The sequence below is a fragment of the Salvelinus fontinalis genome, chromosome 24 (assembly GCF_029448725.1).
Source record: "Salvelinus fontinalis isolate EN_2023a chromosome 24, ASM2944872v1, whole genome shotgun sequence".
NCBI classification, from domain to species: Eukaryota; Metazoa; Chordata; class Actinopteri; order Salmoniformes; family Salmonidae; genus Salvelinus; species Salvelinus fontinalis.
In genome coordinates, this window is record NC_074688.1 from 24,934,876 (window position 1) to 24,949,121 (window position 14,246).

Consider the following 14,246-nt stretch of genomic DNA (forward strand, 5'->3'; position numbering starts at 1 on the left):
AGGCACTGTATCTAGTGTGGTTTACTGTATGTGTTACAAGAGGAGCAGAATCAATGTGATCAGTAAAACATTTTCTGGTGGGGCAAGGCTCAGCTGAGAGGCCACACTGCCTGACAATATTCATGTAGATGAAAGCTGAGAAGTCAGTAGGTGATTCAAACACTCAGACATACTGTACAACGACATAAAGAGTAAATTAGCAGCATAGTGAAGCAAGATGTAATAGATAGTATTTTATTTTAAAAGAGAAATTGAGAAGCACTCAACATATTAAAACATTTTTGCCATCTAGTCAATCAAGCTTACGTGATGCTCCTTAAAATAATACATTTTAAAGACAAAGTAATACAGACAGAATATGAGATCCAAACCAAACAAAACAATTATTCAGATTCAGAAGATACTTAACTTTAAAAAAGTGTCCATAAAATTCCTAAGCTCAACCCCGACTCGCCAACAAAAAGTTGTATAAAACATTTAAGTACTTTGCAAAATACATAACCTTACAAAATGTTTTTTTTTTTTTAACTTCTTTAAAATCACTGTAAAATATTGGCTGGTATTATAGCAAGAAACCAGGAATATTAATGTAGAATAAAAACGACAGAATGGGCTTCTGCATTTTTTACATCAGTATTATTCACATATGTCATGAATGTTTGATCAAGTCCTCTACTGCAGGTGTTACTGGCTTGATGGAGCCTCTGACTGGTGTATTGCACATGGCTGCTCCTCTTCAACCTCTCTTCGTGACCAGCTTATGTGCTGAGGTGAAGATGCACACTGGTGGCCATGGTAACCAGCAGCGCCACACCATTGAGATGCAGTCTGTCCTGAGGCACCCACACGTCATTCTCAGGTGGAAACCAAGGCATAAACCATATTTTAAACAGCCCCCATTTCCACCTGGGCCGACTTAAAAACAATGCACTTCAGTTCACAGACCTCCGCTAAGCTAATTCACTCCAATGTCTTTCTGTCTATGACATAATATCAACAAATGTTGCTCACATTTTGCAAATATAAAAAGAATTTGGTTCCATTTAACAGGTCCTCCACTGCAAAAAAGCCCCCAGTATCGGGGGAGAAGATTTCAAGAATACAGGTTACAGTACAAAAATGTGATCCACGTTGACTCGCATTGAAACATGCATGTTCTTCTGTTGATGTCTTCGAGCTCATCTCTCCCCTACCTACCTGCCTACCTGCCTACCTGCCTGCCTACCTGCCTACCTACCTGCCTACCTGCCTGCCTACCTGCCTACCTACCTGCCTACCTACCTGCCTACCTGCCTACCTACCTGCCTACCTACCAACTAAGACCCAGCCCTCATGGCTTTCCCTTCACACTTAAGTACAAATGTACCATTTCACCTCTTGAAAAGACTGAGTGGATTCGATTCAGTTCTACACATTCAAAGACCGTCATACATTAGCACCTTTGACCAACAACGCACAGGAACCCATCTACTGTATCTATCTTCTCAGGACCCCACAGGAGATGTCTTTCAGAGGCCTATAAATCTGCCTGTTACAAATGATTGTTGTTTTTTGTCTAAAGATCATGATCCTCTCATTCTAAGCATTATAGAATGTCCAAATGACGAACTCTAGACAGTGAGTGATGGAACAATGACAAGAAGAAACAAACTTAATTCACAGCTGTAATATTGTTTGCTGACTATAAGCTTAACAGCAATCTCAAATTCGCTAACCAAGAGCTTTGCATTTGTTAAGGTATCAGTGGGAGATATTGTTAGAGCATGTAAACAGAAGGCAGTTGGGTTTGAGAGTGTGATGAGCTCCTTCCAATAGCCTGAGGTTTGCTCTATTCTTTAGACCGCTCGTGATCAGATACGATGGTTCAAACCAGAGCCGAACACACAAGGCTTAAGGACGCTTTCCACCTCCAGAACGTCGCTCTATCCATCCTTAATATTTACCTGTGCTACAGAAAAACAACAAAATACAACTTAAAATAAACTCTAGGCACTGTTGATTTCCAAGGCTTTTTGTTGCAGATAGAGAGGAAAAATGTTAGAAAACAAACACTTCAAAATAAGAATCAGAGAGTGATGGTTTCTGCAGACCAAACACTTAGAATTCTCCTCCATTTAAACATAGCGGGGTCCTCCAGTCCAGTCCTCCAACACAACCCAGCAGATTAGCAGCTCTAAGTCCTGCAGTGGAGCGGCTGTATGGATTTGGACAGTTAGTCAGTGTCTAAAGGATAAGTGTGGTGAAGTTCTCAAGGTAAGTGTCATATCAGTCTCAAGCCTGCCTTTCACCCTGCCTTCCCTTCCAATAAACCAAAACCAGCTCTCCCTCAGGCCATAATTTTCTGGGGGATCTCTATGGAAGCCTTGAGGAAAATGGAGTTGTCTCTGACATAGTTCCTCTTCTTGATCTCTTCGTGGGAGATGAACTTGGGGTAGCCAAAGCCCAGGGTGCTCTCGTCCAGCGAGTTGCGGGTGCTGCATGGTTTCTGGAAGTTCTTCCAGTTGGGGTCAGGGTTGAAGGTCTCTGTAATGTGTTGGGACTTGGACAGCGACGGGTCGCTCTGGTCCATGATGGAGAAGGTCACCTTGTAGGAGAAGGGCCACTCAAGCAGGTTGTCGTACTCCCCTGGCAGTACCCGGATGTAGATGGACAGGTGCGAGCCCTCCCCACTGCCATTACCATTGAGAAACGCAGAAACCTGCAACTTGTAGCCATAGCGATGGGTATAGAAGGGCGGGCTGAAGAACTCATGGTTGTTCCGGAGCTTGGCCTCCTGGAGTTTCCGGGAGTAGTCGCTGAGCTTCCAGATGAGCACTCCATCGTTGCTGACTGACAGCTCCTCCATCTCCCTCCGCAGCTCCAGGATCTCCTGCCGCTGGCGCCCCACCAGGCTGCACATCATGGTCAGGTGGGACTTGGTCGTGTCCTCCAGGTGACGACCGATCGCTAGTTTTGGGCACTGCAAGGAGAGAGGAGAGACTGGTTAGGGAGAGGTCATTGTGTGTAGCAAGGAGGGTGAAACTCTATATAGTACAAACTCTGTATAGAAATGTGTTGTGTTCAATCATGTGGGACAGTATGCACATCACACTAGATTGTTTTGTCTGGTTGAGTTTCACATTCAAGCCTCTTACTGTAAGTGAATGTTTTCTGTCTGCTGATCAGCTGCTCTTTTTGGAGCCCTGCCATACACATTTGTGTTTGGTGTACTGAACATTTGCACTCTTGGTTGTACTCTCTCGCCTGATGCCTTCGTGGTCAGGGAGAGAGTCATTTATGCATTTGTCAGACCATGTGCATTGCTTTGCACTGAGCTTTCCAAACTTGCTCCCATTTCAAACTGAAGGACAGAAGCTGACAACACAGCATGAAGCCTGTTTTCTCTGTCTCTGGGAGCTCTCCACATTTTCTCAGATTGACGTCAGTTTCAAAAATAGACTAAAATATGCTGTCAGAGCGGAGGAGAAGTGTGACTCATTAAAATAGAGCCTAGAGGCACGGACGGGCAGACAGTGATGTATGTTGGAGACAATCATCGCTTTGGACATAAGTTACTGGGTTTCAATGCCACCAGAGCATGAAGCATAATAATCCAAATATAATTTTGGAAACATGCACAAAAAACAACCCGAGAGTGGAAAAATGATGAAACCTGACGTCAAAGCAGTGGGCAGTAATGAAAAATCTAACTACGCCTCTTGCAAGAAGCTAGAATCAAAGTTCTTCTCTTTGAGGGTCTGAAGTAATAAAAAGCAGCTAGATCGCAGCAGGTCAGCCTTACCCTGTGTTTGCAGCCAGCATCTTTGAAGGGGCAGAGGATGAGGGCACTGCCACAGTTCTCCTTCACATGATTGGCCAAGTCCTCCCGGGCAATGTTAGGGGTCCCACACTGGTTTGGGCACGCAACTGGAAACCGAGGGCAGTGGTACTGATGGTTCTGTAGGGCAGAAAAAAAGATATATTTATTATTTAATTTATTACATTATGTACTTTACACAGCAGAATCACTGTGAGTGATTACAAATTGTTGTGTATCATATTGAACAAATGACTGTCTATTAAAATGTATGAATGGGATAAACAAGTTGATTATGGAGCTGATGTCTGCATCATAAAGCATGTCCTCTGAGAGGGAGACATGATGAATAAACTGTGGGTATGAGAGAAGAGGAGAGTGGGAGTGGCTGGCCGGCCGCTGGGCCTGAGGACAGGATGTGTGCAGAGACAGGTGCTGCCGGGGGTGGGCGCAGCCAGCACAAACAGCAGCGGCACACACTGCGGGCTGGCACAGAAGTGAGCACCATGAAAGCCAGTGTTCATGCAGCCATGGGCCCAGTGCCATCCTGCTCTACAGAGACTGAGAACCCTCCTTCATCCACGACAGACTGCACTGTTCTTTCATCACACACAGTCAAATAGGGGAAGGACTCATAACAACCCTCCAGAATATACCTTCAAAACACTTCATTCTCACAGGTCTGAGTTTGGGCACTAATTTAATTCTAGCCTTCCAATACAAATACTACATTAATGGGTACATTTGCTTTCCCATCAATCACGTGATGACAAATGTGATTGTAAAACAAGACACACAGGAGAATGTAGGGAAGGAAGAAGTCCTAGAGCTTGTTCGGTCAGAGGAGGTGTGTTGGTGTTGACTAACCTGGATGGTGTCGAAGACAAACTCCTTGCCACAGTACTTGCAGGGCTGCGTGCGTTTGGGACACTCAGCCAGACTGTGCTGGGACAGGAGCCGACGCATCATCCGCGCACCACACTTATTCTCACAGTACACACTCTCCTGGGGACAAATACCCTGGTGGTTCTGGGAGAAAAGACAGGACACACAAACAGGTCACAACACAGCAGTGACATCACAACCCGCAAAACTACCAGCAAAACTACCAAGCTTTCAGCGCAGTTCATCATAATTGTGACTCGTTTCAAGAAGCTAGGTGTATGTCGCACGTCCCTACTTCACAAGAGAGGCATTTTAATGTATTTTGAAACATTTTATGAAAATGTATTTTATTGGCAGAAATGCCTTCTGGAACATGTGAACTTTCATGTGCCTTAATAACAAACTTGTATGCCATCTGTAAATATTAAATTACGAGCCTAGTTGGTTTAGCCACAGAAAAAGTCATGAACCTTCCTGCTAGCCATGATTAGCTGAGATAATGGATGGGCTGGACATGCCGAGAGATTAGTTTGTATTGGTCTGCCATGTAGCATGCTTCTGTCTATAACATGAGCTGCTCAGTATGTGTAGATAATCCTTGATACTGTGGATTTTTTAAAAGATATCATGGAGAACTGCAAAAGTGTTGCTACTGCTCTCAATATTGCTTCCCTGAATTTAACAGGAGCTATCGACAAAGATCAGTGGGAAGAAGTTGTGATGGACTACTTTCTGGAGAACGATCATGCCATGCTGACTCTCTCTGATGATGAGGAAATCCCTGATTTTGGTAAAACATTTTTCATTAAACCAGACATTACAGAGTCTTCTGATGACAGTGATGGAGAAGAAACGGTGATCAACAGTGTTGTTGTCACGGAAGAAATTGACCGAGTTTTGAAATCAGTGTAATGCCCGATGGAAGCAGAGTACTGTAGGATTGCAAGCTAGCTAACATTGAACCTAGTTGGTTAGCTGTAGCTACCTGCAGATTCATACATGGTGGCCAGCTATGAGTGGGGCTAAGGCTTAAGAGGGTGTAAACGATGCTGAATGGGTGTAGACAAAAAAGAGCTCTCCAGTAGGTGTCCCAAAACATTCAAGGGCCATTTTCTATAAAAGTGGTGTTACAAGTTAATCAACTTTCAAAGCAGAATTACTTTCCTATTGTTCCTCAACTGCAGTGTATGATATACCATTTACTAGTTCGCAGTGTCTACTTTTATACAATGTAAAAAACTAAATTCAAATTTTGCTACATAAGACCGAATCGAGGTGGTGGGTCACAATTGGTCAGATAAAAAAAAGTAATTGGTATGCATCAATTTTATGATCCCATTGCCACTGAAAATTAACAAATAATTATCCTATAAAAAGCTTGAGCCATAGTGGAAAGGCCACATTGGGCCTGTATAAAACAGAAAGAACACATTGGGCCTGTATAAAACAGAAAGAACACATTGGGCCTGTATAAAACAGAAAGAACACATTGGGCCTGTATAAAACAGAAAGAACACATTGGGCCTGTATAAAACAGAAAGAACACATTGGGCCTGTATAAAACAGAAAGGCCACATTGGGCCTGTATAAAACAGAAAGAACACATTGGGCCTGTATAAAACAGAAAGAACACATTGGGCCTGTATAAAACAGAAAGGCCACATTGGGCCTGTATAAAACAGAAAGGCCACATTGGGCCTGTATAAAACAGAAAGGCCACATTGGGCCTGTAGAAAACAGAAAGAACACATTGGGCCTGTAGAAAACAGAAAGGCCACATTGGGCCTGTATAAAACAGAAAGAACACATTGGGCCTGTATAAAACAGAAAGAACACATTGGGCCTGTATAAACAGAGGAGGGTCAGCCTGTAAACAATAACAGAGGTGTTAGTTAGAGGGAGAGAGGCTAACTTTAACCCTGAGGCACTACCTCTCCTGGACTGAGAGAAAAACACACGGTATGAAATGTGCACAGTTCTACCTCTCTCCCCTCACGCCAACACACATTCTTTCTGAATACACTGCCACCTTCGAAAGCGAGCGTAATTTACATACTGGGCATTCTGGTGTAGACACTACAAAGATTGCTATTCACCAGGTTGTTTATTTGTAAGTGCTACCCTGTAAAAATATACATAAAAAAAAAAGTAAGTCTCTGCTTATTGTTGTTGTTTACCTCATAGGCCTCCCCGGTGAACTCGCTGCCGCAGAACTCGCACTTGACCTTGCGCTTGGGGCAGTCGTGCTGCAGGTGGTCGGGCAGGTCACGGCGCGTCAGCTTGATGGAGCAGCGGTTCGGGCAGGGGATCACATTGAAGGCGCAGGTGGAGAAGTGGCCCTGAGGGTGACGGAGGGAGGGGGGAGAGAGGAATGTGTCAGCAGCCAGACACGCTGCATTTAGCATTTAGCCAGGCTTCAGCTAGCAGATAACACAACACGACACACTGGAGGCAGGAGACACAGGGCTCTGGTCACAAAGGAGGTGGCTTAGACAGGAGGAGCAAGGGAGAGGATGAGATACTGTAGAGAGATAGAAAGGTAAAACAAACAAAAAAAAGGTTAGAAAGCCGAGCAGGCAGCTACTGACCTGGAGCTGCATCATCTGTCCGGTCCAGCGACAGCCCTCCTCACTGTGGATGCAGCGGATGGGCAGAGCCAGGATCTGCTGCTCTAGCTCTGGGTCAGGGTAGATCTGTAGCCATGACAAAAACCATGAGGACATGATCAGCAGTGGCTCACACTGGGATAGATACGTCTTGTCCAGCCTATCTCCTGTTTCTGTAGCATGAGGCAGGTTGATGTACAAGTACACCCCCTGGACAGGAAGCTAGTCTGTCGCTGGGCCCCAATACATCTCCTTAATGCTGATTGCAAATCAGAGGCATCTGGTCACACTGGGTTAACTGCAGTATAAACCCTGGATGGTGTGGTTATGCTATGGGGACAGAGTGGGGGAATAGTGGCCGCACCGATGGCAACACCCAAACTAATATAGTGTGGGACCGAGTAAGACAAAGGGTGTTTCCAGCAGTCTAGTAATGATTATCATGTTGATGCCCAACTAAGTGTATTACTAATACAATGAAGCCTTGACAAAGAGGGTCAGAGTGACCAGCAGCCAAACAGCAGAAGAGGATGTTCAAAGTACTAGTCATGAACATGTGACATGAATGACAAATGAATCAGTCCCACAGGAATATTAGGAATAACAATTAAACTTCTGTGAACACAAGAATTTATACTGCAATGTTTATGGAATTATAGTTCATGAAATGTTGAAAACATCAGAGAGAGAATTAGAGTGAGGGAGAGAGAGAGAACACCCCATAGTCACTGATCAAGAAGGATGAGGTCCTTCTCTATCCAATCAAGCCAAATCCGCTCCCTACAGGACAGTATCCTCTGGATTTACATATTTAGGCCACACACAACCCATGTGAGGCAGCACTGCATGCATCTCCGTCCCTATGGTGCCCAGGCTGCCTTTGTCACATGAGGAGAAAAGGAACTTCCTCAAAATGTCAAAGCTGTCCCTAAAACAAATAACAGCTCAACTGTACTCACACAAGAGGCGGTCTCTTTCTCTATAGGCTATGAATCAAAACATTGAGATACTATGGTTACCATAGCCTAAATGTGATTTATACATAAATAAGTACACTGTAAATGTTTATGGTCTTGGTACCCTATTAGAACTGTAAAAGTCAGAATTGTAAAAGGTAAATGTGCAGTGGAATTAAAAAGGGTCCAGTGAATAATACTATAACGACCCTGGGTTTATAAGCACGGAAATCGACTCTGCCACTTGAGCATGCTTTTGCGGCACAGTCGATAGCGCGCCGGACCTCGGGCTAGGGGGTCGAGGGTTCCAGACCTGCTCCCTGCCGTTTCATTACATTGGTGTCAGAAGTGATCGGGCCTTGCATCCACGACAGCGTGTGTGCTTGGCCGTTGAGCGCGTTCCTGTAAGACGTAGAGCCGCAAGCTAGCGCGAGGACGCGCTCTTTGAAAGGAGGGAGTAGTGTAACGACCCTGGGTTTATAAGCGCGGAAATCGACTCTACCGCACAAGCATGCTTTTGCGGCACAGTCGATAGCGCGCCGGACCTCGGGCTAGAAGGTCGAGGGTTCGAGACCTGCTCCCTGCTGTTTCATTACAATACATTAGAACCAAAAGTAGATCTGAGGTAAAACTTTTCACTCTGACTTGGCAGCCTTTATTGGTCCATTAACTTCCATTAACTGTTATGTCATCGCAAATAAAAGCTGTGTGCTACAGTAGTTTAACTAGTGAGGATGAACTATATATTACATTAACCATGCTGTAATGAACACTGCCTTCAAATCCCCAAAATACATAGCAGAGAAGAGTCTTGCCATCTGAAAAGAGCACATTACTATGGCAGATAATTGGTGTGTGTGTTGGTGTGTGAGCAGCCTGTGATGTGTGTGTTGTGTTTCAGGTTGGGTACTATGACAGCAACAAATAAATAATGGGCTATCTGTGCAAATGGACCAATAAAGCAACTATTGTGCTACAGAACAGCACTGTCTCTTACAAATCTACTGCAGCATGTACCGCAGCATAATAATGCATGGTGAGTGATTGAAGCAGATAACCACAATACTATTTCCTACTGGAAATCACATGTGCTGAGCCAAGATGACAAAGAAACCAAATCCTCTAAAGTAAACCTTAACGTTCCCTCATTGTTCCTGCCTGGGAGTCTGCGGGGGACTGCAATAAAGACCTTTTAATAACATAGGCCCTGGCGGATCAGGGAACTAAAGCTCTTTGGAGTGCTAACTTCGACTCTGTCTGTCTGCGTTTTGGAAGAGTCAGTCAGCTGCAGTCTCAGCAGAACCCATCCCTTTACATTACTGACATTCTGCTTCCTCTCTGACAACAGGGACATATTTGAATGAGATGTTGCACTGCCTGGGTGAAATGAGAGCATTATTATAATTGAGCTATGTTCAGGGGAGGGCAAGGACAGGGAAATAGCGTAATGAGCTGTACCCAGGGAGCTGGACTTTGTCCCAAATGGCACCCTATTCCCTATATACTGCACTAGTTTTGATCAGGGCTCACAGGGTTCTGGTCAACAGAAGTGCACTATATAGGGAGTAGGGTGCCAATTGGGATGTATCCCTAGTCACCTGCAGGGGGTAATTTACAGGTGACTGGAAGGCTATGAAGGCATCAGTAAATAACAGTGTCTGACAGATGTACAATGAGCACGTCCTCACCGTGGGGACCCATGTACTGCTTCTCTGTCGTGACTACAGTCTCCTTAAGTGCTTCACTAGCAGTCGCAGCTCCGCACCCACTGACCTCACACTCACCACCTCACTGGATTGCTGCCTCTGAACTCCTAACACACTTTAGCATGCTAATGTTCTAGTATTGAGCAGGATGGGCCTACTGTATGAGCAATTATTGTATTCATGGGAAAACTAGCCAGTGAGACTGTACAGTAACTGAGATGATGAATTAGTGACCAATGGTGTTTTTATTGCTTTGTTAAGTGTTAAGCTTGGGGTCATCTCATGCACAGAGCAGAATTAAGTCCTTATCCTTTCGCTACACACTGTGGCAAAATGGAGAAATCAAGTTGATAAGAGAGTGATTCTTTCATTATGAATAGAGACTGCCACCATCTTTTCCCCTCAGTACAATCTGATTAAATGCTTAAAAGAAAAGATGGAGTAAGAAGCCAAAAGTTGAATAAAAGAGATTTAGATGTGGTATTCTTTCAGTGGAACCCGGATGAAGAGGTTTAGGAGAGCTAATGTTTTAGTGATTTGAAGGTTTTTGCCTCCCTTTTCTAACAGATCAACCCAATACCCTGCTTTTCTCAAGCAATGCAATACTTAAAACATTTAAACACAACCTTTGACTTTGGCTGCTAGGCTGGAGAGTGTTTTTACCACTCCCCAGCCGCTCTCTGGTTGTGTAATAATGTCTGCTCATCTGTTTTTCATGGGTACTGTATTAAACTCTAATACTTCCATGTCGACAGTAGTGTGCGAGAGTTTTGTGCATTGAGAAACGGACCGCCATCAAACCTGACATTCCAAGGGGAATGAGTAGCCTGTGGTCCTTAATTAGCACAATTAGTGGGCCTATACTAGGATGACTAGCTAGCTGCCTGAGCCCTCTGTCTGTCTGTTGGTCTAAGGGTCTGGGGCAAGGGACATGGTGACTCACGTGTCCATGCGGTGTCTCAAATGGGACCCTATTCCCTATATAGTCCACTACTTTTGGTCTAAATAGTGCACTATATAGGGAATATAGTACCATTTGGGTCCCTTCAGATTCACATTTAAAATAAGGCCTCATCTCAGCCTGACCAGGACATTCATAATCAGTGTGTTGTATGGGTAAGTTACTGGGTAGCCCAGAGACATCAGAAAGTGAGGGTGAATTATGTTGATTGGGGCATGGTTGTAGGCTTAACTATGGTTGTAGGCTAAAGTATTGCTTAACTGGAACACAGATCGTATTCAAACTTGAATACGCATGTGAGAAAGTGGGTAAGAGGGTTTTAACCGTACCTTGGCATAGTCCAGGGGCAGCTGGTCCTCTGGGCACTTGAAGACCCCCTCACTGTAAGACACAAGAAGGAAAAGACACGTTAGTTGCCTTCAAAAGGATCACCACCCCCATCTCTGCTCTCACACACCCATCCCAACCACACTGCACTGTACAATAAAGGCAGATGAGTTTCTGAGCCACTGGCTTTTATGTAGTTGCCCTTTCATCTTCCCTCCCTCTAGGGATTTATTTCCACAAATTCAGTTGTATTACTGGAGAGGAAAAGAGAACACATTAGAACCTGAACTGTCTATCCATAATACATTAAGGGCTTCTCTCGCTCGCCCCCGCCCCTCTCATGTCAAAGGTGTTCATTTTTACCCCTATTTTTGAAGGCAGGGGGATGACAAACTGAGCATGTGTGAAGCGGCTGAAGAGGGCGGTAAAGCCTGGTCTTTGTACACTCACTGGTTTGCCAGTGAGGCTGGTGGCTTGTCTGGGCGACTAGCTGCTGCCTCTCTTTGTTCCTCCCTTCCTCCCTCCCTCCAGCGGCAATAAAACCCAAAATAAGATCTCTGGGTTTATCACACAGGCAGTGCCACAAAAAAACTCATTCCCTGCCCTGATTTAGAGGCCTTTTACCAAGGGGCCAGATGAGATGGGTGGCGGTGGCCCTCAGGTAACAACGCAGCACGTCCCCAGTCCTGATGTCACCATGAAATATTCACTCTGGTAAATAACGGAGATGACGTCACTGTAGTACTATAGGCAGTCAGGCAGGCAGTGGGCTCACTGCGTGCTGAGCCCATAGATCTACTGTACAGCAAAGCCAGTCAATCAGTGACACAAGAGCAACTTTAAAAAGGCCATCAGTGGCTGATCCTCTGAGATGCATTAGGGCTCGAACATACCAATAGCGTTTGCCTGCCGAGAGTACTCGCAAACTGACTGCAAACTAATTTTACATGTAGAATCGCATGACAATGTCGCCAGTCAGATGTCAACAGCGCGCTGAACGATCGATAGGCGAACGGGAAATCCACATTCGGTGCGATGTGTGCACCCTTTAAAGAGATGTGTCGGTAGTGTAGTGGTGGGCTGCTTGGCTGCAGGCCCCCTGCTGAGCCATAGGGGTGTCTGGGATCAAGAGGGTCAGTCAGTCAGTGACATGAGGATGTACATCCCTTTCCCTGTGGCCCAGTGCACATACATGAGATCGCAATGTCATTATCATAGGCCACAGCCAGACAGACATCTTGTTGCAACAATGGCCATATTGATAGAGGTACTGTAACACGAATGGTGAAATGCTCCTTTGCTTTGCATACATTTTCATTTCCCACAGGTGTGAGAGAGACTAAAATAACCTCAGTGTTTTGGGTTAAAGCAACAAGGCCCTGAAGCTCCATCTGTCCTACTACCATGTACGAGGTAAACAACAGAAAGACATCTTTTAATGAACAAACTTCTCCTGACCTCTCCATTCTCTAAAGTAAATTAATAGATTAATGGGAAAACAAACAGCCCGAAGGGGGCAGGGAGGGCAGTGGTCTCTGCTCCCAGGGTCCTACAATGGGTTCTTCCCAAATTGCACCCTATCCCCTATGTAGTGCACTACTTTTGCACTATTTAGGGAATAGGTTGCCATTTGGGATGCATACAATGTGCCTAATGACCAGGGCCCTTGTTACCCTGTAGTCTAGTTGGCCTCAATGTCACCTGACAGAGCCTGAGGCCAATGGGAGTGGACCAGAGACCCAGGGCCATGTGATGTTGGGACACATGATCAATGATCACCCTGCACTTTGCCCTGGCTGGAATGCCTGGCCTGTCTCCCCAGCTGCTGTGGAATCAGCTGCACACAGAACAACAGACCAGAGGGATGACGGGGAGATAGAGGTGAGTTTAATGCATTACGTGACAGCAGTAATTCCAGTCCATTAGGGTCACTCTGTCAGCAGGGAGCCGGAGAGCAATTAATAAACAACAATGCGGCTTAAAAAAAAACATTATTGATCACCAGGGGAGAGAGCCCAGTCAGCAGAACATCTCCTATGTACTGTGAAATCATTTACTCATCTCCGTCATTCGAGCCTCATCTATTTGATGTTGATAAGTTTTAGAGCCACAGGGTCAGACTGCATGACGCAGAGCTGTGGGCTACATCCCAAACAACACCCTACATACTGCACTATTTTTTACCAGGGCCCACAGAAGTAGTGCACTGTATAGGGAATAGGCGGCCATTTGGGACGTGGGGATGTGTAGTAACTGTTTCCCCGTAAAGAGGAAGGAAATAGGAACAGAGAGAAAGGTGCTCCTTGCTGGACTAGACAGGGGAGATGTAATCAGTGCAGGAAAGCAGGGTTTACAGCTAAAGGACCTACCCAGCCGCCTCCTCTGCTCTACCTGACACAGAGGCAGACAGGCGAAAAGAGCATCGTCACAGGCTGTCAGGATGATTCCCTCCCTGCTTCACAGAGAAAGACCTGCAGCCACACATTCATCTGCTTGGCCCGCTGTTCATAATGTTACCCGACTCTCCAGCCAGCTTGTTTGTGGAGCTCACTGCCGCTTTGTAAATGCACATTAGCAGAGAGAGGTGGGGGCATTGGAATAATAATAGCTTCTATACAAGTCTTCCCCTTCTCTTGACAAACCATTTCTATGACTACTTGAAGGCCTCCTTACAGTGGAGTAAGATTGCACTAATTACCGTTCAATGCCCTTGACTACTTCAATGCCCACCTCCAATCACTCAGCACTGTGTGGCTGTTAGAGGATTAACAATATTGTAACACTGAAAAAAGAGAAAAGTCCTTTGCATACATACAGTACAGCCCGGTCACCCGCAGGGTCCTTGCACCCTGTCCACTTGACTCACAAACCAACAACACTACTGATACCAACAGCTTCACTACAACTAGGACACAGTTTCATGGGTGAAAAATATTTTTCCTTACTAGGATACACAGGGCAGAGATAACAGTGCCTGTCTTGTACAAGTCAATGATTATACAGGGTGAG

The 14,246-nt window shown here is 45.2% G+C and overlaps 1 protein-coding gene across 1 annotated transcript in view; it reads right to left on the reverse strand.

Moving 5' to 3' along the window:
- Positions 1 to 218: 218 nt before the first annotated feature.
- Positions 219 to 14,246, reverse strand: part of LOC129822212 (TNF receptor-associated factor 4-like) — a 56,127-nt gene continuing 42,099 nt past the window's right edge. Inside the window, exons 2-7 of the mRNA XM_055880298.1 lie at positions 11,240 to 11,291; positions 7,270 to 7,374; positions 6,859 to 7,020; positions 4,664 to 4,825; positions 3,782 to 3,937; positions 219 to 2,959 (exon numbers count right to left, since the gene is read on the reverse strand). Coding sequence (XP_055736273.1) covers positions 2,327 to 2,959; positions 3,782 to 3,937; positions 4,664 to 4,825; positions 6,859 to 7,020; positions 7,270 to 7,374; positions 11,240 to 11,291 — 1,270 coding nt within the window. The 3' untranslated portion in view covers positions 219 to 2,326. The remainder of the gene's footprint in view (positions 2,960 to 3,781; positions 3,938 to 4,663; positions 4,826 to 6,858; positions 7,021 to 7,269; positions 7,375 to 11,239; positions 11,292 to 14,246) is intronic.